The sequence below is a fragment of the Rhopalosiphum padi genome, chromosome 2 (assembly GCF_020882245.1).
Source record: "Rhopalosiphum padi isolate XX-2018 chromosome 2, ASM2088224v1, whole genome shotgun sequence".
NCBI lineage: Eukaryota > Metazoa > Arthropoda > Insecta > Hemiptera > Aphididae > Rhopalosiphum > Rhopalosiphum padi.
The window spans coordinates 85872753-85899089 of record NC_083598.1 but is presented as its reverse complement, the minus strand read 5'-3'; the positions used below and the strand labels follow the sequence as shown (position 1 = coordinate 85899089).

The following is a 26337-nucleotide window of genomic DNA, read 5'->3' as shown; positions in this document are numbered from 1 at the left end:
CAGATCTGTATTAAATATTTGCGCTAATGCGTATTTTATTTTTTCTGTTTCCGTGTTATGCGATAAACAGTCATTCGTAGGAATCCGTTATTCGTAAGTGTTCAAGTATGTTTCCCAAACAGAACGTATATTCGTAAAACCCCGTTTCCCTGTGCGTTATCGTCATTGTCGACATATGCGCAGAGCTACGGCGGGTTCCGTTCCGCAGAAATGACAAGTCGCGCGTACGTCGGATCTAGCGAGCATATGGCACAGTTCCAGTGACTCGTCACTTCATAAAATAAATTTTATACTTGACCAATAACCAGTCACCTATAGGATTTCAATGTCAATTTTAAGCGCGAAGCCCTGGAGAAATGCCACCCCAGTTAGCAGCACACTGGTAAAGAATGCATAACTTAAATAACTTTATATTAAATTTTAAAATCTTAGGTTAGAACAAAATTATTTTTACGAATTTCTAACTAGTAACTACAATTTAATTTATAATTTTAAGATTTGTCATTTTTGGGAAATGAACACCCTATCAGGTGCCAGTCATCATTTGCACTTCACTATTGTTTATTTTGCCTTTTTTGTAATCAGTTGCGTATCGTTCAATTTTTGGGTTATACATCGGCTGTTTAAAAGGTCATACAGTATTTGGGTATCAATATTATTTAATAATAGAAATGAAAAAAAGGTGTATACCAAAAAGTACTAACTGTTTTTTTAAACTTCGAATTTAAAATTTACTCTTATAACATTCAATTCAAAATTTTGTGTAGGTATTTCTTTTTGAAATAAATATGTACCATAGTAATATAGTGTAGTTAATAAGTTAGCAATAACACGACGAGATTAACAACTTAAGTGTACACAGACAAAAAAAAAAAAATATATGTAATTGTAAAATCAATACCTACCTACATTATCGCTCCTCAGAATTTAAAATTACAAACATATATTTTTAAATATTTACATTTTTATGTCAATAAACAGAATAACATTAAATCGTTGTTTTTATTTTTTTATTTAATGATTGAGAATACACAAGATTAAAATAATTTAAAGATAAACAACTTTATATTATCTCAATATTTTTCTCTAACTTGATAGAAAACAAGAACCATTTTTAACATTTGTAAAAAAAAATAGAACTTATATATTTTTTTTGGTGATTTGGTTGTGATACTATGGATAAATAATGATTTAAAATATATTACAATCTTGAAACATTCAAAGTTTGTTTATATTAGTATTTACAATAATAATATTATTTAAAAATTGTGTTTTGAATTTTTACAATTCCTTCACAGGTCTAATATTATAGTCAATATAGAATATCATAAGATATTTTGTTGGCAAATATATATACAAGATTACATAGAAAATAAACTATAAGATAATTTACAATATTACGTTTTTTTGACATTTTTTTTAGTTTTTTTGGGTTTACAATATTTAGCTTCCATTCTAGCAAAGAAATTGTTCATTTGTTCTTCGCGTTCAGCTGATCGCTTTTTAATTGCAACCATCAAATCATTAGAATTATTTTTTTCCTCATTTTTCATATCTATTTCGCACTGAGCTTCTTCTCTTTTAGCCTAAAATTAAACAAACATAATATTTAAATTAGAAAAAATAATTTTAAATATATATGTAAGCCAGTTGATCTACTTTTGCTAATCTTTTTCTTTTTTTTGAAGGAGGTTCATCGCTAAATGCTTTAAACTTTGGTAAATCTTCTTCTTCAATTATTTTTACTAAAATCTCTCGAAGACGATCTTCTTCATACACAGAACTAAATGGAACCATGTTTATGATAAATTCCATATCTCCTTTCCCTGCTAAATATCCTTTTTTAAGATCTCTCTTTTCATCATCAGAACCTAAAATAAATTTAATAATATTAAAAAATAAAAATAAAAACAAACATATTGTATCTAAAACTTCAATATATTATACCTTTATACTTTAATTCATAATCTCTGATTTCATTATCAGTAATTTTTCTGAATATTGAACTCCAATAGGTTTCCCAGGGGAAATCTTCTGTAGCTGAGTTGGGGTCAATATCATCACCAACACATCCTACAAAATCAAATAAAATTTTTTATGTAAATTTTTGTAAGGTGAATAACTTCATTCTACATATTATCTACATCTACTATTTAGAAAAAGTCCAGGCTTTATTTATTGTCGGACATAATTATGTAAATATGTAAGTAGATTGTTGCCTTTATATAATATGACATGCTTTAAATATGCACCAATTACTACAGCTGATGTGGAACAATCGTCATCTAGTATAAAAATATTTTGAGACTTAATAGATGACATTTTACATTTAAAAGAATTATAATTATTTAATGAAACACATTATTTGACTAAAAAATTACCCAACATTTAAGTTTTCCAGTCGTAATATTATTGTACTCCCCTATAATATTGATCTTTTTCATACATATAAATCCATTCTTTAGTATTAACTAATTAATGTTTCTATTAAGTTAGAACCATATAGTAGTTCATATTATGTATTCGGAAGATAGGAAAAACACTCAGGTACATACAATTTAAGTAGGCAAAACATCATTTGTTTGGGATATACATTTATAATTATGAATACTTATAATTGAATTAGTTATTAGTTTAGGTATACAACAATAATGAGGGTAATGAAAAATGTAAATATATACTACCTACCTAATATTTTAACTTATAATTAAAAATTAATAACTTAATAAACAAATAAAACTATGAATTATTTAAAATTTTAATACTACAATCCTAAACTTACCTGTGTCATCGTAAAGTTTTCTTTTATCAGCATCATTTAATAAAGCATGTATTCGACTGATGACTTTAAATTTTTCAGTAGCTTCAGATTTTTCCTTCTCAGTTACTTTATCAGGATGGTATTTCATCGACAGCACATAATACGCTTTGCGAACTACATCAAACCACAACAATTAATAAATAGGTAAAATAAAAACATTTTCGTATGTTTAAATGTAAATTTGTAAACACACAAATAACATCAAACCTTCTTTGTCTGTAGCGTCCTTGCTCGTATTCAACACTTCATATAGATTGTCAGTACCGAAATATTTACGGCAAAGTTCCAATAACGTGGTCATGTTGAAGTCGCACACACAATTAAAAAAAAATAGAATTACAAATGATATCTATTACTTGTACTGAACTCGAGTAAATCTACTAAGATAATAATATTATGAGCGAATAAACCGACGTAAGGATGGATCAAATGATTTGAAGTTTCAACTTAACTTAACGTTAAGTCAAAAGTGAACACTTACAAAGAATAATGAATGTGGAAGAATGAATATTGATCAACAAAGTTAGATACTGGAACTGGATAATGGATGATGATTGTTGAATAATGATGATCAAATTGATTGAAATGGCGGGTAAAACAGTTAAAGAAACATATGTTTAAGCGTTTCACGATCTCTTACTCTCTTCCATGACGACGGCTTGGCGAATGACGATTAATGCGTTTTATTTTCCCATGCAGATATGTATACCGATTACCTGGTTTGGTTACAATGGTGAACTAAATTGGAAATATTCTGAAATATCTTGAATGTTGATAATAACCGGCCGTGATGTTGTTGGTTGTTGTCGTTAAGATTTAATTTTTAATATTTATATGTGTGCACTTCGAATTTTAATTGATTATTGTCACCGTCTAATGTGATTTTTAAGTTATTGTCTATGCTCCAACTGATGTTTAGATATATTTCCATTATTTAATTACCTGTATGACATGACATTCGCTTGATTTTCAATTTGTTCTTTAGTTTAGCTTAAGTGTAAAAGCAACATCAAAATGAGTACACACGTTAAAGGATCATGTGTTGATGTTTTGGTATGAACAATAAAATTAAATGTAAAAATAAAATTCTTATATTTTTATGTTATTGTAATTTTTTATAGGATTTTAAGTGTTCGGCATTTTGCAATCTTCGGGTTTTCAATGAAGGACATCAATTTGACAAATATGCTGCCATGGTCATCAGTTCTAACCGATTTGGGATAACAATTGTTGCTTCTCCCAATCAGCTTTGTTGTATGATAAATATTTTATTTTTATATAATAATTTTAATTTAATTTAACATTTTGGTTGAATACTTCAAAGTTTTAAGTTTAAATCTTGTGATTTATCTGTTAATGGAAGTCCTAATAGTTAAATTTATAGTGTAATTATTTAAGTATCAATTATAAATAATATTTGATTTTAATCTGTAAATTAATATTAAAATTCAATTTATTTAATAGCTAATTTAAAACTTATTAGTATTGATTGTGAAATGGGAATTATACATTTTTAATAAAGTATTGCCAACTTTTTTTGCATTCAAATTTAAATTGAATTTTACTAATATTGTGTTATTCAATACATTTTAAAATTGTTAATAAGTGAATTAAGTTATAATAACTATTAATAAACAATTCCTTTTTTTTTCTTTTTAATTGACAAATTAAACCATCTAGCTTTTTCTATTATAGTTAACTTTGATAATTGCTCATTTTGATTACATTTTTCAATAGTCAAAATGCTTCCATTTAATCTTAATATTAATAACTAGTTGCATGGTTACTAGTTACTAAAATGTAATGAACCAATTATATTTAAGAGATCATTAACTCTGTTGTTTTAACAAATATGTTTGTTTATGCAACTCTGCATATTAATTTTAATTTGTTACTTTATTGAATGTTTAAATTTTGTTTAGTGATTTCAATGAAACATGTACGTCATCTAGTTGGTGATTTTGGTGTTGAAAAAGAAACATTAACAGATTTTTTAAGACGTGAAATTGAATTAGATTATACCCCAAACTTTTTGGATCTTAGCTGTGATGAAGAATACATAGCAGTTGCAGGGATTTTGAATTCAAAAACCTCTATTACTATTTACAATGTTGAGGATTTAATTTCAAAAGTAAAATATAATAATAGTTGTTATTTTTATCATCATCTTAATCAATACTTAATTTCAGAATTATCCATCTCCATTAGTATTAATTGAGCTTACAGCTACTCAGGAATCGCACGTGATAGACTTGTCATGGAATCCTGGTGTAAAAAATTCTTTGGCCTGTTGTTTGTCTGACGGATCTTTACATATTATAGATTTGAAAGATGGTGGAACTTACAGTGTTGTCAGTTTACCACCACAATCAAGTACACTGTATGTAAATTATCTGATGGTATTGAGTATGTTTTATGCATTTAATTATTTAAATATAATTTTTAGATGTTTGAGCTGGAGCCCTAAAGGAAAACAAATAATAATTGGCAGTTCAAATGGGTCTTTGACACAATATAAACCTGAACTCAAAGCTATGAAGCAGTATTTACCGCCAACTGATGTAACGGGCAATGTAAAACCTATTAAAATAAAATGGATATCAAATTTTCAATTTGCAGTTGTCTATGATTTTGTGGATAACATAGATAATCAACTAAGTAAGTTAATATATCTTGTTTAAAACATTTTAATCTTTATTTATTTTATATAGATCTTTACATTCTCAATACTCCGAAAAATGCGCCACCGGAATTTATTAACTTTGAACAATATGTTGTAATGAATTCTGAACAGTATAGATTAAATCAATATTATACAATTTTTCAACAAAATTGGTTTGTATATTATATAATGTGTAAAGTAGTTGTATTACAACTCAATGTTATTTATTAATAATTTGTTTCTTTGCATGTTTGTTAGGAATCTTTTGTTTGTCGCTTCTTCTAATTGTACAGAAATTGGTGTAATGGGAATAAATAATACAAACCAATGGCAATGTTGGATGTTAGAAACAAGACCAGAGTTACCATACAGACTTGATAAACAAATGTATCCTATAGGAATGTCATTAGATCTTTCTTCTCAAATGAAAATAAAACAATGTAACTATATTTTTGTTATTTTATTTTTAATGATTTTATTAAAATGATAACTATTATAGTATCTAAATCAAATGAAGAAATATTTCTTGACCCAATGCCAGTATTATGTGTTTTATCAAGTGATGGTATATTATTTATGTATCATATTGAAAATCAGTTAACTGATTACAAAAATATATGTATATCACCAACAGAAATTTCGGATAATATAGTATCTCAGCTATTTACTACAAATTCTAAAATAGTAAGTATACATTATAATTATCAAATAATTTAATAAGTTATCATTTTTTTTAAATATACAGTTGAAAAAATATTTATTTTTAAACTACCTATTAAGTACAGTTACAGTTACTTTTATTCTTGAATTAAATGATATCTTAATCATCCCTTAAAAAATTCATGGATAAGTTAAAGAATGTAAATGAATTAAATATTTGTCCTTTTTATCTATGCATAATTATTTTGACATCATGTTACACTAAGAAAAAGAATATGTTTGTTTGTATGTCTTTGGTATATACACAACATTGACATAAAATCATTTTTTTATGTTTTTATTTAGGGTTTCAAGTTTCAATATCAATTTGTCTAAATAGTGCCTTAAACCAATTTATTAATCATTTAATATGTCAAAAGTTCTAAAATCATAAAAAAAATGATTTTTAGTGAATGCGTATTTTTTTTGTTTATATTAATCGTTTGTTTGAAAAAGCAAATACAGCATTGACATCTCTCTACTCGGTTCAAATAATAAAGTTAGTTCTACTCTTATTCTTCATAATTACAATTTTTCATCAAGAAAGTTATTAACTTACACTTCTTTCTTTCATCTTTCTTATTACCCCAAAATCTAACCAATTTCTTAATTAATTATCCCTTGGATAATACAATGAACACTGCGAATATTGAATCCCACTTGTTTTATTTATTTAATTAATTATGGTATGTTAGACATGTTTGTTTTCAGTTTGTTTATTGGTAATAAAGGTACTTATTATTCTATATAATATACTCTCTTTTTTTTACTATTTTAATATTTTCTGTTATTATCATTATATTCTAAATTGTGTTCATTGTGATTTATTCTATTAAAAACAATTTGATGTTTATTATGATATAATATGTGTTTAAGATATAAAAATCAGTTTAATTAAAGATAGTTTTATAAATATTTGAGTATTAAATTTTTATATTTATAGGAATATTTTATAATTGATAGAAGTTTTTTTATTATTATTTTTAGTTATGTAAATTGTTTTATATATAAAACACAATTAAAACAAAATATGGATTAAGTATTAAATTGTTATACTATGTTCATCACATGAATTCTGTTTTAATTTCTTAACTAAAAGCAGTAGTATAAGCAGTTTTAAAATGTTAGAAATTAATTTATTATTTCATCTGTTATTATAATTTTTTTTTTTTATATGTATAGATAAATCAAGTAATTGAACAAACTAGTGTCACTGAAATAGTAGAACAAGGAGAAGAAATAAGTACTGTGTAAGTAAATAATGGAATTATGTAGTTTTAATGTAAAGAATTATTTTATAAAATAGTTTAATTATAAGGGTTTAAAAGTTACTACTATTGATTCTTAAACTATGGTCTAGGGGGGGAGGTTCTTTTGATATGTCTGACCTGGACACCTGGACATAAGGTATTTGGAAGAATGTTGGAAAGGTAATGTCTGCGATTTCTAAAAGTCTTTCAAGGGCCTATGTTTTACAAAACTTTAACCACTAATTTATATTGTGAACTTATTCATATTGTTATAATGATATGTTAGTGTTAACAACTATAATATATGAAATTTTATTAGAAAAATTAGAAAAATAGCTGTATACTGATGAAAAAAAAAAATTACCAATAGTAGCATAGGTTTTTTTTTTATGCAATGATTTATCATTGAATCCAATTTTAATACATTTAATATATTGACCTAATCATTAATCAATGATGAGATACATATACTTTCAAAACTTACTATTATAAAACAAACATCTTCACGAATCACGGCTTTTTTTAATTCAACTTGTGTATCATTATATGTATATTTTTTAATAGGTTTATTTTTAATACAATTTTAATTTTTCTCCTGTAATTTCACATTTTTTGCAGTGATGAAAAAGCTAAAGGAGATCATAATGAATCAGTTCTCGCCAGCTATTTAGAAACATCAGCTACCTCTGAAGTTGAACAACCACAAATATGTAAGCTTTCTTACTATCCTTCTAGCTTGGTTATATAGTATATTAGTATATATATATATGATAAATCGTAATTATCAATTTTATTTATTAATATTAGTAGATACACCAACAATTTCAGTAGTTAAACCGAATATTCCCGAAGTGTCTACTGACACTGTGGCACCTGTAAAAAATATTCCAAGTCAATCAAATCTTCCTGATAAAAATACATCAATAGATGAAACTTTAAATCAAGTAATGTTAAAAGAAGTATTTGAAGATGTACAAATATTTCAATTACAATTAGAAGATATCTTGAAATTATCATTAAATACTAGTAAACTTAAGGTGAGAATAATTTCATATTTAATATTATATTTATTGAAGTGTTATATCCATTTTTTCAATCATATTTTTAGATTGGCGATGAAAAAGATAAAGAAATACTCATGAAAAAATGGACATCATTAGACTCATTTTTCAAAGAATTAAATGAAACAAATCGCTCACAGTGGGCAGAAAGTAAAGCTCTTCAAAAAGCAGTGTTAGACTCTATTGCTTGGGTCGAGGACTCAAAGTCTCGTTTATTCTTTTTAAAAAACCCAAAGTAATGAAGAAAAAAAATTATTGCTTATTAAATTTAATTAATATTTTTAATTTTCTGTTAAGATTTAAATGTCTATTGAGAAATGATAGTGATGAGCCATTTAGTAAAACACTGTTTGACAATATAGAACGTACATTATACTACATTGAAACTCAATTAACACATGTTGATGATCAATTGAAAGCTAGATATGATAGTTATAATCCAAACAATAAGTAAGTTTTGGCTTTTATTTACATCAACATTCAAGATTATTTTCTTATTTTCTTATTTTAGGGAATTGAAAATACCTTGTTTGGAAACTATTTATAAATCATTGGTCGTAAATACAAATATAGTGAACAAACTAAAGGAAAAGATTAATTATTTGTATAGTACAGTAGAAGAAATGAAATATAGAACATTTAAAAAATTGTCGTTAGCACCTGATGTTGTGCAAAATACTTCTATATTACATGAGTCTCGGTTAGTGAATGTTTACTTTTATATTTTCCATAATTCAACATAATATAATATTTTTATTTTATACATTTATTCTATAGTGATGTTGGCTTATCAAAACTTTCAGAACAATTGTTAAAAATTACTTTAGACAAAGATGGTGTGTCTGCTATTAATTCATATAATGTTGCTAAAAAATACTCTGTATTGTCGGCAAATCAAAGAGCACTTTCAGATTCTAAAGTTAATAAACTTCAAGAATGGTTAAAAGATTTTAAAACAAGGCGCACAAAAATAACTCGATCCCAATATGCAAATATAGATCTCAGTAGACCAATGTGTAGTACTCCCTTAAAACCAACATCAAAATCAAAAATCCATGAAAAAATTGATTTTGTGCCTTTTGTAACAAAAGATAATTTTGTGTCTACTGTACCACAACCATCTACTTTATTGAATGAAAACTTTAATACTAATGAACTGAATACCACAGATATTAATTTACAATCAACATCACAGCTTGGTTTGACTCAATTCCAAAAACCTTTGTTAATACCAACCACACAACAAATAAATGTAGTAACCCCAATAACTGTAGCTCCTTGTACTCCAGGATTTACATTAGGATCTAAACCTTTGCAAACAAATACTGTCTGGAACCCAATGGATAATTCATCGACTCCTAAACCAGTTGCATCAAAAGATTTATCAAATAAATTTGATTTTAAGGGTTTCACTAAAGACCCAATTGTTTTTAGTACTGCTAATACTGCTCCATTATTTTCTAATAATGTGACTTGTACTGCTGTTTCTAATAAAGATCCTGTAGACTTTAGTTTAAAATCATTAACAGCTACACCTTTAAATTTCAGTAATCCCAGTAATATTATTTCTACCAAATCTACTTTAGATATTATTTCTGGAACGACAGAAACAAAAGAAAAACCACTATCATTTAATTTTTCTAATGTGTCTACAGCAAAATCAGAAAAAACTGTACAAAAATCTAATGTCACTTCTACCTTTAATTTTGCTGATTCTATTAAAAATAAAATGGATAATCTAAAAGATATGCCAATATCTACATTAAGTTTTGAAGCATCAAAACCTTCAGAAACTTCGAGTATTTTTTCTGGATTTAATGCTGAAAACAAAACTAAAAATAATCAAGAAACAGCTCCAGAAAAAGATACAACTACATTCAAGTTTAATTCAAAACCAGATACACCATCATTTTCATCATTTAGTTTTACCACATCTAAAGATAATATTTCAAAATCTACAGAATCTGATACTAAATCTTTTATTTCTGTACCAACTACCACAGTGACTGCATCATTTAATTTTTCACTACCACCCAAAACAAATCCTATAGTAGTTAGTGAGCCTGTAGAGTCCTCCACAGTATCGTCCAGCTTTGGAATTGCCAAAACTGCACTTGATTTTTCTACTGTATCAACTGTAGAGAGCAGTGTTACTGAAACCACTCCCCAAGTCTCTGAAAGTCCGACTCCAATAATATCTGAACCAATCACTCCAGAAAATGAAGAGTCTCCTAAATTTCCAGTTACTGCCAGCAATGCGCAGATTTTTGAAATTCCATCAACAACAAACGTTTCAATTTTTGGAGCACCTGTTAAATCAACCAGCACTACAAGCATTTTTGGAAATTCAATAACAACAACAAGCCAAACAACAATTTTCAGCACTTCTACAAACAAAACTAGTGCCCCTTCAATGTTCAGTACACCTACAACTACAAGTGCTCCATCAATTTTTAGTACACCCACAAATACAACTTGTGCGCCTTCAATTTTTAGTACTCCTACGAGTACAACTGTTGCCCCATCCATTTTTGGTGCTACTACAAGCACAACTAATGTTTCTTCAATATTTGGATCACCAACCAATACAAGTATGGCACCTTCAATATTTGGTACCCCGTCTACTACAACCTCATCATCAATCTTTGGAAATTCAATTAAAAGCACTCCATCTATATTTGGTACGCCATCTACAACTACAGTGTCTTCTATGTTTGGATCAGTAACAACAACAAATACTACAAGTGGTTTTGGATCCACAGCTCAGACAACAACTTTTGGTGCTCCTGCTACAACAAGTTCTTCAATATTTGGTAATTCAGCTGCTCCTGCTACAACAAGTTCTTCAATATTTGGTAATTCAGCTGCTCCTGCTACAACAAGTTCTTCAATATTTGGTAATTCAGCTGCTCCTGCTACAACAAGTTCTTCAATATTTGGTAATCCAGGTGCTCCTACATCATCTGGTTCAATATTTGGTTCAGCATCTTCAAACACTTCATCTGTTTTTGGAGCACCGGTTACAACTAGTACAACATCTTCTATTTTTGGGTCTCCTTCAACAACAGCTGCATCTAGTGGATTATTCGGATCAGTAGCTGCTGCAGCTAACCAATCATCATTTGGTCAACCTACATTAGGATTTAGTTCTCCTGGATCAGCATTTGGCAATATGTCTCTTTTTGGCCAACCAGCATGTAGTCCATCTCAACCAGCAAATAGTTTTGCTCCAGCTGCTAATCCTTTTGCTGTTAACAAAACTCCTTCAAGTACACCATCATTGTTTTCTGGCCAAAAATCTGTATTTGGTCAACCACCGACAAGGTAAATAAACTAGTTGCAGGAAGTACTGACACATTTATTAAATGCTGATTTTTATTTTTACTTAAAATTCAGTTCAATACATTATAATATATTGTATACTCCAATTGGCTTTAAATGTTAATATTACCTGTTAACACACTATCATTATAATATTTTATGTTTTAGTACACCCAATACAGGCTTTGGAGTATCAAATTCAGGATTTGGTGCTTCTGCTAGTACCGGATTTGGTAGTCCTGCTATGGTTGGTCAATCAAATAATTTAGGTTTTGGATCCCCCCCAATGTTTGGCAGTATGGGTATGTTTATAATATTGATTTTTCAATATTTTATTAATTTATTGCCCTATTAAATTATTATTTTAAATTCATTTTTAGGAACTACCACGTCTGGTTTTAATCAAACACCTGTGTTTGGAGGAGCAGCCACTTTCGGATCAACAGCTCCAACATTTGGACAAAACGGTACTATAACTTAAATTCGTAACTTGCATTTTAGTATACTAAAATACCAATGAAATTATTTTTAATTATTAGTACTTTTAAAGATAATGATACTGTTTAAATAATCATCCTGTATAAATGTATAAAGTGAGTGATCATTTACTCAATCTTGTATCAATTGCATAAAATTACTGTTAAATGGTATTAAATTAACTACCTTTAAGTTTTTTGTTGTAGTTTAACTAAAAACTACTTATGATTTAACTTTTAGTTTCGAGCTACCAAAAATACAAATAAAAATAAATTAAATGGTTTTGTTAAGATTCTTTTAAAACAATTAATATTTATTTATTTATTTATTTGGTTTATTTTAGTTTATTGAAGATCTTTCATTTCATCATTTTTGTAATTGATTGTTATTATAGCAGGAAATTTTGGATTTGGTTCAGCTGCTCAACAACCATCGACTGCGTTTGCTTCTCTTGCAACTCAAAACACTTCACCGAGTTTTGGAAATATAGCACAAAACCAAAACACTGGTTTTGCATCTCCAACTACTCCTGGATTTGGTCAACCACAACAACAAACAAGCCCATTTAAACCTCAAGGAGCTACATTTGGGTAAATAATTTTTTTCTTATTTTAACACCTTAAAAGATCACATTTAATGAATAAAATAATATTAACTTTTTTAATAATATTTTTTATTAATACTTCAACCATAGAGGGCCCAAAATAAATTTAAGACAGTAATTTATCTGCTACAAAATATAAAAAAAAATACATAAATTTAATGTCTATGTTTAATTTGTTTTTAGGGGAACTTCATTTAGTTCTTGGCGCTAAGAACAAAAATCTAACATCAACTCAATATCCTAACATTCAATTATTTTATATATTCTAATAAAATGTATATGTTACAACAATTCATTTTATCCAAAATTGTAATTATTGTGTACACAATTGTTGAAAAATAAAATGTCATGTTTATTTATATAATACATTATTAAATTGTTGTTGTATTATTAGTATTATATTATGTTAAACAATCGTGGATCCAGATGATGGACCCTGATCACAGCTATAGATACTATAGTCTACAGCAGTGTTTCTCAAACTGTAGTACGAGTACCCCTTGGGGGTACTCGAAATTGTTTAAGGGGTACAACTGTACAAGTCTGGCAACATGTATGTAAGTCTTTAAATTTTTTTTATATATTTTAGTTTAATAATTAAGAAGGGGTACCCAAAAAAATGTATTGATAAAACGGGTACAGTGTTTATAGTATATAGCTGTGACTGACCGACTGGAGCCTTTCTTTTCAATTGATAATGGTTTCTGCTCAATGCATGTATTTAATATTATCTATGGGTGTCTTGTAGGCGTTGTAGCATAGTAGATCTAGTTGCAGGTTAGGTAAGATGTCTTTAGCATAGGCGGAACTAGACATTTTCATTAAACTAAGTCACTCATGACTCATGAGAGTCAATTTGCACCTATCATATCCAAAAGAAAGGGTGGAAGGCAATAGGGAACACCAATGTTTTTTATTACAATACAAATGTATAACATAAGTAATTTATTTTATTACATTTAAAATAGTATATTCTTAGGAAATGTATACATTAATACGGAACCAATTAACCTGGGCCATGGCCCAGTGGGCCCAGGCCGTAGTTCCGCCATTATTTTTAGGGTATCAAAATTATAAAGATCTGAGTTCTTTTAAAAATAATCTGGGGGAAAAACTGATTTTTATGCAAAACTCATTTTTGAGAAAACCGATTTTGTTTTTTCCTTTCAATTAAATAATGAAAAACTAAACTTGAAGTTTTCACCACAGTGTCGATTTTTTAAATTAAAAACTTTATTTATGAAAATTTGCATGCTTAAAAAATACAGAATTACTCATTCGTTGTGATACTTAGTAAAAATTATAAAATAGTTCAGCATAACGCTAAACACGGGTTTTTGTATAGACCATTGAAGTTAAATTAAGCAATGGGTTCCCAATGTCTATATTCACATAAAACTTTTCCAACGCCCATATGCGCATTTATTTTGTTGGGGACGCGATTTTAAATGCTAGTGTGTAATTAACGCGTGTTCAAATTTTTTAAATCGCGACTTATTCAAAAACGAGGACGCGCGAGTTTGAATCGCTCCGTGTAAAACCAGCTTATATAAATATACTAAAAATATATTAATATATAATAATATTTCGAATATCTATGTTAAAACCCAAAAATTAAATTACATTCTTTAATATATTATTTACTACATTAAAATTTAAAATTGTAAACAAATTAGGTAGAAGGTGGCAGCCTGGCAGGTGCACTTTAAAACTATTGTTTCTCAAGCATTTTTGTCTACGGGAGTTATTTTATTGGGTGATACACGATTCCGCACAATTTATCTTTTTAATAATATTTACCCGATTCCGCACATATTCGTAATACAAAAGATTTTTTTATTTAACCTCAATTTAACACTATTCCGCATAAAAATTGCTGCGACGTTGCCAGTTATGAGAAAAAATTGTCAAATTTGAAATTAGTTAAAATAAATAATTAAAAATGTACGAAATGAAAAATAGTCAAAGTCATAACAATACAAAATAATAATATTAAATAAATCAAATAATTAAAAATAAATTTAAATAAAACAATAATACGATTGCATATTGATCCAATCACCTAGTGAAAAATTAGTGTCACTTATTTGTGGTTAATGAATGTGGCTTGTATCCCATGGCCCATTCCCCAAGTTCCGGAGCACATAATTATTATTATTTCCTTATGGCTTACAGTGCCACCTAGTCAACCAATTCTTAAAATATGCTATGCATTATTCCATAAAAACTTCCGCCATATCTTTCAAAAGACAAAAATGTATACGTAAAACTCTCCTTTCTTTACCCTTCTCCTTATACGTATGTACAAATTCATATCACTTCCACACTTATAAATATAAACTGTAGTGTAGCACAATAAGTGACGTACTGAGTGACCGAGTCCATACTTTTACGAAATGTCGAAGAATTTTTGAATGACACAAAGTATAAGACATACAATCTTAAGTGGGGAGGGGTGTAACAACCCCGCGCCACCCATTAAATTCGGCTTTGGACTCACTCGTCAGTCGTTATAATATTATATTAATATGTTCATCACTTTGGTCTTTAATCTTTATAAATTATATTACATTTATGGTCTTTATACAAATGTATGGTGCTATGGTTGCACGGTTGCCTGACCGAGGGTTGTTATACAAATCCAGCAATACCGTATTTGTTTGTATTCATAGTAGGTATTATATAGGGTGATTTTTTAAGTATGCTCACCCCATATTTATGCTTAAATTATGCATATATTCAAATTCTGATTTTTGGAATTTTTAAATGTAATTAAAGACGATATTTTCGAGTATTTAGATTTTTCAAAACATTTAAGGAATATCCTGTGGCTATACAAACTTTGGTTTTTCAAATGAGAACATATGTATTTTAAAGAAAAATGTGAATCAGGTAATTTTTCTGAAAATTTTGACGTATTGTAATCGAAATTTGAACGAAAACTTCCCGGAGATATTCTACTTTTAATACTAAGGAATAAGGATAATATAGTCTATTATACTAAATACTTAGTAAATGGATACGAGCTCGATAGACGATAATTATAATTCGGTATGCAATATAAAATATTTGTTAGTCAAAACCCCAGAGCAGCAAAATAAAGAGAAGTAGTGACACTGCAGAATCTAAAAAAATGTGTCTTGTTCCACCCTGCCAGAGAATTTTAAATCAATTTTGAAAATTTGCCACCATAGTCCATAACATTTATTTCTGTCACTAGAAGGTGGATATTTTAACAAACTGAAAAAATTTAAATAAATTAAGTGTTATCAGTGTTAAATGTTAATAATAGTAGAAACTAGCAATACATTTTAATAATAGAAAAAATAACTTCCATAAGAACTAGAGCATGGATTTTTATGCACTAAAAACTAGTGGAAAGTATCAATATTTGCCATATAATATGAAGTAAAAATCGTAAAAATATGCAAGAAATATGCAAATATGTAGGCGGAAAATAAGCAAGAAAATTTTAATTATTTATATGACAAATTTTTACAATATTAGTAGAAATTTTAATATTGATACTGATTACTGATACTTATAAGTTATATTTAAATATTGTAAAAAGTATTATAAATTTAAAAATTAATATATTTTTTTATATTTTATTTATTGTTAAAATCTACAAACATATATATTTCTAATTTTTCTTCACTGAAGCTGTGACGTTTTAAATACAGATGAGAACGATCGTTCGACATCAACCTAAATGGTTGAAACCAAGGCTTTGCACCCAAATAATTTATTTGGGTTCTGGTTTCAGGTTTTTCTCATTTTAAAGAATATGGGTTTTGTTTAGCCAATATATTAATTTGGGTTAAAATCGAGTGATATATCAATTTTGTTGTGAGTAAAGTGTCAAATTTGATTAAGCAAAGTATAAAGTTATACAATAACTTGTCAGTAGTCATTACTGATAAAGACATAAAGTAACTATAAACAATTAATATAATAATATATTTAATCACATTTGAAAAGAGTTTATACCTATCCATAATATATTTATTGTTTAATAATTAATACATTAAATCTTGCATGTACGTAAATGCTACACATAATGACAAATATAATTATAATTTCCAAGACTTTTTTCTACTTCATAACAGCTTTAATTTAAATTTACTATGAATTCCCATTAATAGACTTTCATATAAGGCTATCACTGTAGTATTTATTTTCTATCAGCATTGGCCACCAGTTGCTAGTAACATAATATAGATTTTTAATTTTTTCTTTCATAAGAAACATTTAAGATACTAAAATGTACTCTCGTATTTAAAATACAATTAATAGTTTTAATATATTTTTATTAAAGATATAATTTAATTTAGTTCACCTATAATTCTAAATTTATCATCAATTTATATTTATCACTCACTCAAAAATTTTGTTGACTGGTAACAATCAAAATAATTAATTTGTTAATTAGTTTACAAATAGTTTTATTTTTTAAATATTTAATTTGTAGCAATAATTTTACATAAGATTATTATCCATCATTACTAGTTAGCAATTTAAAAATATCTCATTCCAATGTAATAAAACATGATCATTTAAGTTTGAATTTAATACACTTCTACAACATATAAAATATTTATTTATTTACAAAATCAAGCGGCAGGAATTTACACAATGAAAAAAAAAAAAAATTTATATCTGAAAAAATATAATTTGGTTTACTAAAATTGTGCATTAATCCATTGGAAGAGCATCTTTGTTTCTGCCGAATATTATCATGTCTGCTTTGGGTTGAGCGTTCTTACCATATCCACCTCGGCCAATATCATAATCGGTTCTATACTCGTCTCGCACTTGACCGCCTGTTTTTCCACGACCATATTGTCTGCCCTCCACAAATCCAGCATCCCAGTCTGTACGAATGATTCGGTCGTCCAATCGAGTGCCATTGACATAACGCATACAATTCTCTGCATCTTCCCTTGTATAATACTCAATGAAGCAGAAGCCACAGGGTGTTTTCTTGAATTTGTCCAAGCCCATGACGATGCGCTTAATATCACCACACTTGGAGAACAGTTCGTATATCTGTCCTTCCGTCGTATAAAATGCCAAGTTTCCAACGTACATAGTTGTTGACAAACGCAATAATTTGTCGAGCTCACCTCTAGAGCCTTTAAAATGTTGGTCTCTGTACGAGCTTATATCAGCCGCCATGGCTGACGTTTGTTTTCAGAAATTGGCGAGTACTTTTTTCAAACGTCAAATAAACAAATAATTTACTTGCTGGACTTTATTTAAAACGCGTTTACCGAAAGAACGGTAAGCTGTAGCTGTAATCACTAATCAGTAAACACTAACCTGTGCGAAGTAACATAGATAATAGTGTTCTATGATTAAAGCACATAACAAACGGGTATTTCCTTGGAGCTGTGACGTCATGCTGTACGCCAAGTCCGGTTCATGAACATATATATTGTCTGGTTTATAAATATGTCTATCGTATATATTATATAGGTATATGAACCGTGGTATAAGTGAACGACGTTTGCGCAAACTCTACTCAAATCCAGATTTTTACAATCATACCATTTGCTCATTGCTTATTTTATCACTGTCACGTTGTTATCTCTTAAGTATATTTTTAAATATTTAACTTTCAGTTGGTGGCTTCAAACTTTGAGCACCAGTCTTCTCCGATGAATTTTTAACTCGTTAATAATTTTTGTATTAAAAATAAAACGTATTACGCCGATCACTTCATATTATTATTATATATAGAATGATATAGTTTTCATATAACAATCAATAATCATAATTAATAACATCCGATAAAAGAGTAGTAATATGTAAAATGAAAAATATTAGTTTAATTTCGGATGTTTCAACGCAGAAACGCCAATTAGAAACGACGTTCGATGGAAACTCTCAAAAACGCCTTCATGTCGATGATAGTGAATTCTTTGGTTTACCGCACAAAGTAAAACATATGTTCAAAAAGCACAAAAGGATTACACAGCTTTATGGTTTGAATTTTTTTATTTATTAACATTTTTGACGCATGATTGTCTGTTTGTCATAATATTACATTTTACATATAGATTGGCAAATTGAATGTTTGAATTTAGAAGCGATAAAAACCAGAAAAAATTTGGTTTATGCATTGCCTACAAGTGGCGGAAAAACACTTGTAGCAGAAATTCTTATGCTTAAAGAACTCATAGTTCATGAACGTAATGTTATATTTATTTTGCCATATGTTGCACTAGTTCAAGAAAAGGTATGTTGTAAATGATGATAAAATCTAAAAATTTTTTTTTTAAATACAATTTTTAATATTAATGAGAAGGTGCAATCCTTATGTCCATTTGGTCTTAACTTGGAATTCAATGTTGAAGAATATGTTGGTGGTAAAGGGAAACATCCTCCACTACAACGTAAACGTAAATCATCATTATATGTGTGCACTCTGGAGAGAGGAGCTGGACTAGTTGATTGTATGTTAGCTGATAATGGTCAATTAGGTGGACGAAGTGTAGGAATGATTGTAGTTGATGAACTGCATCTTCTTGGCGAACAAAAAAGGGGAGCTTTATTAGAAGCAACTCTTACAAAAGTTTTAGACTATAACCAGTCTAAGTGTAAGTAATACCTAAACTATAACATGGTATTATTATTATTTTTTAAATATTTACTATTTTAATTATTTACTGTGGCCATTAACTATAGATAATATTCAAATAATTGGAATGTCAGCTACAATTGGAAATATGCAAGAAATAGGTAGCTTTTTAAATGCCTATGTGTATACAAGAGATTTTAGACCTGTAAAACTAACTGAAACTATAAAATTTAATGAAGACATATTTGTGATAAATAAAGATATTGATGGTTCTTTAAAAACTAAACTTGATAGAAAATTACATTTTGACGTAAGTTTCAAGCCTTGAAAATATATTTTTGATTAAAAATAATAATTTCTTTTAATTAGCTTTATTCAGCTGATATGAAACAATTAGACCCCAGTGGTATTGGGCTTCTTGTCCGTGAAGTATTACCAAGTGGTAGCTGTTTGATTTTTTGTCCTACCAAAAGCAGTTGTCAGAGTATTGCCAAAATAATTTATAAAACTATTGGACGGTAAGCATTATTCACAGTAAGATATTTTTATGATTGAAAAATTGCATAGCATAAAGTAGTACAATTTTATAAATCTAATAGCGAAGAAACACAAGTTAAACTTAAAGAAAAAGAAGAACTGTATAAAGCTCTCAAAGAAGAAGGTGACGGTAAAGTATGTCCTTTGTTATCTAGAAGTATCCTCTTTGGAGTGGCATATCATAATTCAGGTAAAGGCCTAACTACATTATAATATGATATTATTCATAAAATATGCTTTAAATAATACATTTTTAGGGTTGACAAATGCTGAAAGGAAACTGTTAGAAGAAGCTTTTCTAGATGGTATTCTCAAATGTATTTGTTGTACATCAACATTAGCAGCTGGTGTGAATCTTCCAGCACAACGAGTAAAATTAAACAATTTATATTTTAGAACTTTTGATCATGAGTGAAAAATCTGTTAGATTTACAGTAATATATACATTTTTTTTTTCTTAATCCTATTTGTTCTAGTAGCTTCCAGTTTTTTATTTTTAGATTCAATAATAGTTGTTTTTGATATAGGTGTATATTCCAGTTCCTATGGCCCATTCAACATGCAATACTGTAAACGTTATTAAATTACAATTTTAATTTATTAGGTTATAATAACATCACCATATGTTGGACGAGACTTTATGAAACGCAGCACATACAGACAAATGGTAGGACGTGCTGGTAGAGCAGGTTTGACAGAAAGTGGTGACAGTGTTCTATTATGTCAAGAAAATGACAAAGAAAAGGTTATTATAAATACATTATATTTTTATTATGTGATTTTTTTTATTGTATAATATTTTGATTTTTAGATAAAAGTGTTATTAGAAAGTGGTATTGAACATATTGACAGCTGTCTTGGCACAGAAGAAAATGTAGTTTTTTCAATGATATTAAGCTCTATAAGTACAGGGTGTACATCCAGTCAACAACAGCTAGTAGACCTGATGAAGCGTACACTTTTTGTTCAACAAGCCGAGAAACGTAATGTTGAATGTACAGTTGCATCAGATTTAATTGAATCATGTTTAGATAAATTAAGATCAATCAATGCATTCGATAAGTCAATTGAAGATAAATTAAAATTAACCACAATTGCTAAAGCAGCAGTTGCTGCCAACTTGGATATATTAGAAGCACAAAAATTATATACCGAGTTATTGGAAGCATCAAGTGCATTAATATTGACTAATAAACTTCATTTATTATACTTAGCTGTTCCTTATACTGAATGTATCACAATAGACCGTCAAAATGTTTTAGATATTGTAGGTATATCAATAGATTGTATATTATATACTCTATTCAAGTTAAGAAATATACTCAGTGGTGGACAACAGTCAGGTTTGGTCTTCCATTACCCTTACTGAGTCTATCATTTGTATGCTAAAACTTGATGAAAAAAATACTCTTAAACATAATATGTTATAGACATAGATATATTATATCTGCCACTTATTTCTTAACTTGAATATAACGGCTGTCATATATTATGTGGTCTAGCTGCAGCAAGTTGGTTTGACTATCTTTAATGGATACGGTTTAATCTATTTTTTTTTGTTTAATACTTTATCTTTAAGGCCTTGTACTTTATGACTTTTGATAAAAATGATTTGAAATTTTGTAAAAGTATGGACTCAGGTGCTCAGACTTCATATGGAAGTAATATGAATTTGTACGTATTTGTATCAAAAAAAGGTAAAAAAGGAGAGCTTTTAAGAGATATGGTGGAAGTTTTTATGGAATAATGTGTATTTAGAGTGATTGCTATATAAATCAACATAAAACAACACAATATTCTACATTCTTGACAACAATTTAGACACAATTGATAAACATTATCTATTTGTAAATCGCTAGTAGACTGCATATTATACTCGTAAATTCACCAATAGACTGAATTATGTATATGACAGCCAATAGATATATATATTATACAGATTTTTTAAATTATATTTTTTCATAGATGACAAATTTACAAGGAGATCAACAAGCATTGGCCAATCGATTAGGATTAAATGAATTATGTATATCACAATTTTATAGTTATGGAAAAATTAAAGTAAGAATTTTTTTTTTTTATTAAGAAATTTCTTTAGTAAATATTTGAACTGTTAATTTATTACAGTAAAACTTCCATGTAATGGTTACCGAAAGGACCGGAATTAATGACCTATTTAGAGGTGAACATTAATAGAAGTGCAATACTTCCAGATGAACGCTATATAGCAGGGATCACCAACTAATTTTTAAGGAAGTTTGTTTTGAAATTTACCATGCTGGCCGCGGTCCCTAACAGTTTTAATAATTATACACATTAATAAATACATTTTTTTTAAATTAGTATTTATATTCATTTATTTATGCATTTATTCAATACAGATTAATTTAACTTTTTTGTCGTAATATAAATTTTATATGACACACTTACAATTTTTATTTATTTATATTATAAAAAATTAAAATCTACTCCGCGGATAAGGGTTCATAAAAAAAGTGTTCGCGATCAGACAGTTGGTGACCCCTGTTATATAGAGTGCTTAAAAAAAAACTAAATACATACGCAATAATATACATGTACTACAAAAATGTATTTGTGACTAGAATTATTTACTTATAATATAATTTAAAATTTAAAAGTTGTTTATATTATAAACATGTACATATGTATTTATAGTAAAGTTGAAAATATTGAAAATTTTTTTCAAGTTTGATAAGGTATAAACTTCCATTAATAATTTGAGCAAAAACCACACATTTATACATATTTTATTTTATTTTATCTTATAATTTGATCGTTATTTAGAGTGCCCGCTATAAAGAGGTATTAATGTATTTTTCCCCAAAAAAATGACCGTTACACAGAGGTGACCATTAACAGAAGTTTTACTGTAGTTATATATTATTATTTTTTATTATGTTAAATTTTTTTCAATTTAAAACTAATAGAATGTATCTGAAAGTATTTGGAATAAGTTTCTCATGAGTTTGATTTTAAACGATTTGTGGAATAAAGAATCTATCTGGACAGTCTCTAAAACATATAACTTACCAAGGGGAACAATACATTCATTCTTATCAAGAACTGCGTCACATGCTTCATCCATATTAAGATTTACTGAGGTAAAATTACGTTAAATCATAACAGTGGTGCCCAAGTCATTATTTTCAAAATATGATTTTATTCTATCATTCCCAAAATCTGGCCTTTTTTAGTTTATTTTATTGTATCAATATTCAAATTGTATAAGAATCAAATATATTATGATCGTAGATAATTATATAAACTAAATTGAATTATATTTAAGTCTGTTTTTGCTCAATAACATATATAATCAAATTAGTTACACTTACTTAATATGATTAATCAATTATAAATAACTATTATAGTAATCAGCTAATCTAATGACATTTTCATAATTAGTATACAATTTATAGGAAATACAATAAAAATAATAAAGTTAAAATTTAAGATTTAAGAATAAAAAATATATACTTGTTTATGAAATTATAAAAATCAATATTGAAATCTTGTTTAGAATTTATTTGCATCAGATATTATTATAATCTGTCATTTGAAAAAGTAGAATAGATTTTATTATTAATACTTTTTTAGTTATTTCACCTTAGAAGCTACTAGTAATGTTAGTTAAAAAGTGTAGCTGCAAATAGGGTTGGGCGCCACTGAATTAAAATACCAAAATCATATAATTATAATATTTAATGTGATTGAAGTTAAATAAGTTTTAAATTTTAGGCATTAAATGATAAAAAATTGGATCATTTCCCAATGTTATTTCAAAATATTGTTCCTAAACTCAATATAGGAATATTAGGAAGTTCTTCTGATCTTGAATCTTTAATGAGTTTACCATCTGTGAGATTTGTAAGTATATGGTTTTTAAATTCTTCTATTACTATATAAATTATTATTATTAAATCAAACTAACGTACTACTTACAATTTCAGGGTAGAGCAACTCAACTATATAAAGCAGGCTATAAAACATTGAATGATGTAGCTAAAGCAAATAAAAAAGAATTATGCAATGTTATCAATCATTTACCATTAAAAGTAGCTCGTGAGATGATTGCTTCTGCTAAAGTGAATTTTTTATCTATAATTTTATTTTATCAACTTTTCTATATTCTTGTTTTCTTGCATAGCTTATGCTGTTGTCGGAAGCAGAATCACTAGAAGAATTAGCTGAAAGTTTGCGCGCAGATCTAAACCAATCTATGTCAAAAAGCAAAGAGAATTCTTTATGGTTCTAAACCACAATGTCGCTAATAAATTTGATCAAGTGATAATGGATTTTAAAGAAAACTTATTTTTGTATGTTTATTTTTAGTTATCAGATTTAACAATTATTTATTTATTCAAAGAGATAATGTCTCTTTTAAATTATTTCCATATTTATTGTGTAAGTAAAGTATTTATTAATTATTTTTTACCTTACAAGATGTACCTTTCTATTAATTAAAAAACTATTTTTCAGTTATTTAAATGAGTTATATTCATGAATTACATAAACTATTTCAAATCGCACCCATAGTTATTACTAATTACTCATTTTTCCAGTAAAATCTATTTTTTAGGACATTTAAATCCAGGTTCTAGTTATTAGTCACATTACTAAGGCCTTAGGGCTTGAAGTTTATTTTTATGTACAAAATTTAGATTTTTGCATCACATACTTATACATTATAATAGTCGTCCAACATCTACCATCATGTTTTTTAAATTTTTTTTACAACTAAATTGAAGAAAATAGTATGCATAATCTGATTATTTCCATGTTACTTCTGAAATTCTAAATAGTGTTATTTATAACCTCTTTTCAAGGCTGGGCATTAACAAATTAAAAGTTAAAACGTTAAGTTAATTAACTCGTTACTTTTTTTCAAATTAATTTTTAACCTAATAAGTTACTTTTTTTTTAAGATTAATGTGTTAACTTCAAGTTAATTTTATTCAAAAATATCTAAATTAAGTTAATTTTTATCCGAAGAATAATGCGAGAATAATTCAAAATTTTACGATTTATTTTAGAAAATCAGGTTTTTTGATAGCTTGTTGGTACTTTGATATATCATTTTAAATTTCACTAGTAATTTTCTTGAGCGTAAAAAAAAACTATCTAATAAACAATATTTTGTGCCTGGAATTATTTATTTTTGCAAATTAGAAAATTTTAATTTTAAACTGAGTTGAGTTACTTTTTTTTAAAAGTTAACTTTAAACTTAATGACTAACGAGTTAACAAAAAATAATGAGTAACTTTTAACTTAATTTAACTTTATTACTTTAAAATAACTTAACGAGTTAAAAAAAATTGATAACTTGCCCAGCCTTGCCTCTTCTGTTTGTGATTTGTTGTTCGATTATTATTATTTATTATATTGTTAGTTCCCCTTTTATGTAGATGAATCCCTTCATCTTTAGGAAGACTTAACTTCTATGATAATGGTATTATGGACAAGTAAGTCTTTATTTTAATGTCTCAAAATGTCATATAGTGATTTATTCAAGAACTTGTAACCATTTAGGCTCTTTAATTATTTATCAGTTCAATTAAGGCAAATAGAAATTTTTCAAATTCTATGGTTTTATTCTTATTTCTTATTTCATTCTACAAAATATGGTCTCCTAATCACAAAAATTCAAGGCTGGGCGTTAACGAATTAAAAGTTAAAATTAAGTTAAAACGTTAGGTTAATTTTAATTAAGTTAATTAACTCGTTACTTTTTTTTCAAATTAACTTTAATTTAATAAGTTACTTTCTTTTTTAAAATTAATGTGTTAACTTCAAGTTAATTTTATTCAAAAGTATCTAAATTAAGTAATTTTCGTCAAAAGAATAATTTAAAATTTTAGGATTTATTTTAGAAAATAAGGTTTTTTTGATAGCTAGTTGGTACTTTGATGTATCATTTTAAATTTCCCTGGTAATTTTATTGAGCATAAAGAAAAACTATCTAATAAACAATATTTTGTGTCAAGAATTTTTATTAAACTAAGTGAAGTTACTTTTTTTTTAAATTAACTTTTAACTTAACGAGTTAACGAAAAAAATTGAGGAACTTTTAACTTAATTTAACTTTATTATTTTTAAAATAACTTAACGATTTAAAAAAAATCGATAAATTGCCCAGCCATGCAAAAATTAGCCATATCGGGGACAAATTAATATACGGCTGGTGGCTCCACCTACCAAGAGGTAATATCCACCCGTGTTCCATAGAGATAGAGTACTCTATGATGCTTAGATCATATGATCTAAGCTATGATGTATCCACCGTAGACCTATTAACTAATAGGT

At 27.5% G+C, this 26337-nt stretch overlaps 4 protein-coding genes across 7 annotated transcripts; 2 read left to right on the top strand and 2 right to left on the bottom strand.

The window, feature by feature from the left end:
- Positions 1-1209: 1209 nt before the first annotated feature.
- LOC132919553 (dnaJ homolog subfamily C member 9-like) lies at positions 1210-3396 on the bottom strand. The gene is made up of 5 exons (XM_060981239.1): positions 3029-3396; positions 2783-2935; positions 1948-2073; positions 1660-1871; positions 1210-1586 (listed from the first exon to the last, which is right to left on the bottom strand). Exons 1-5 carry the CDS (start codon positions 3120-3122, stop codon positions 1398-1400), a joined length of 774 nt encoding a protein of 257 aa, XP_060837222.1. The 5' UTR covers positions 3123-3396; the 3' UTR covers positions 1210-1397.
- Positions 3397-3591: 195 nt separating this feature from the next.
- On the top strand, positions 3592-13261 carry LOC132919551 (nuclear pore complex protein 14). Of its 4 annotated transcripts, none has more exons than XM_060981237.1 (19): positions 3592-3874; positions 3943-4075; positions 4744-4952; positions 5011-5201; positions 5268-5479; positions 5533-5656; positions 5742-5923; positions 5983-6167; positions 7365-7432; positions 8051-8142; positions 8240-8469; positions 8541-8728; positions 8791-8943; positions 9005-9193; positions 9271-11817; positions 11983-12116; positions 12195-12281; positions 12689-12881; positions 13079-13261. In XM_060981237.1, exons 1-19 carry the CDS (start codon positions 3836-3838, stop codon positions 13104-13106), a joined length of 5184 nt encoding a protein of 1727 aa, XP_060837220.1. In that variant the 5' UTR covers positions 3592-3835; the 3' UTR covers positions 13107-13261. The 4 variants fall into 4 exon arrangements, with proteins under 4 accessions (XP_060837220.1, XP_060837221.1, XP_060837219.1 ...); XM_060981238.1 differs by having other exon boundaries at positions 3593-3874; positions 8261-8469; positions 12686-12881; XM_060981236.1 differs by having other exon boundaries at positions 3593-3874; positions 8243-8469; positions 12686-12881.
- Positions 13262-17482: 4221 nt separating this feature from the next.
- LOC132920019 (nuclear cap-binding protein subunit 2-like) lies at positions 17483-18219 on the bottom strand. Its single transcript, XM_060982020.1, has one exon. The coding sequence runs from the start codon at positions 18071-18073 to the stop codon at positions 17591-17593; it is 483 nt and encodes a 160-aa protein (XP_060838003.1). The 5' UTR covers positions 18074-18219; the 3' UTR covers positions 17483-17590.
- A 135-nt stretch (positions 18220-18354) lies between these two features.
- LOC132920018 (helicase POLQ-like) lies at positions 18355-24515 on the top strand. Its single transcript, XM_060982019.1, has 14 exons — positions 18355-18882; positions 18958-19136; positions 19206-19497; positions 19586-19788; positions 19848-19996; positions 20078-20205; positions 20273-20385; positions 20620-20760; positions 20827-21282; positions 21981-22076; positions 22964-23137; positions 23772-23900; positions 23984-24118; positions 24181-24515. Exons 1-14 carry the CDS (start codon positions 18711-18713, stop codon positions 24286-24288), a joined length of 2475 nt encoding a protein of 824 aa, XP_060838002.1. The 5' UTR covers positions 18355-18710; the 3' UTR covers positions 24289-24515.
- Positions 24516-26337: the final 1822 nt, after the last annotated feature.

Bases quoted from the DNA above. Each gene is read 5' to 3' on its own strand.
- LOC132920019 (XM_060982020.1), bottom strand. From the start codon at position 18,073: ATGGCGGCTGATATAAGCTCGTACAGAGACCAACATTTTAAAGGCTCT.
- LOC132919553 (XM_060981239.1), bottom strand. From the start codon at position 3,122: ATGACCACGTTATTGGAACTTTGCCGTAAATATTTCGGTACTGACAAT. The intron at 2,074-2,782 runs GTAAGTTTAGGA...TTGATTTTGTAG, and splicing joins AAAACTTTACGATGACACAG to GATGTGTTGGTGATGATATT. The intron at 1,872-1,947 runs GTATAATATATT...AATTTATTTTAG, and splicing joins TTATGAATTAAAGTATAAAG to GTTCTGATGATGAAAAGAGA.
- LOC132919551 (XM_060981235.1), top strand. From the start codon at position 3,836: ATGAGTACACACGTTAAAGGATCATGTGTTGATGTTTTG. The intron at 3,875-3,942 runs GTATGAACAATA...AATTTTTTATAG, and splicing joins GATCATGTGTTGATGTTTTG to GATTTTAAGTGTTCGGCATT. The intron at 5,657-5,741 runs GTTTGTATATTA...CATGTTTGTTAG, and splicing joins ACAATTTTTCAACAAAATTG to GAATCTTTTGTTTGTCGCTT.
- LOC132920018 (XM_060982019.1), top strand. From the start codon at position 18,711: ATGAAAAATATTAGTTTAATTTCGGATGTTTCAACGCAGAAACGCCAA. The intron at 19,789-19,847 runs GTAAGTTTCAAG...TCTTTTAATTAG, and splicing joins ATAGAAAATTACATTTTGAC to CTTTATTCAGCTGATATGAA. The intron at 23,138-23,771 runs GTAAAATTACGT...TTTAAATTTTAG, and splicing joins CCATATTAAGATTTACTGAG to GCATTAAATGATAAAAAATT.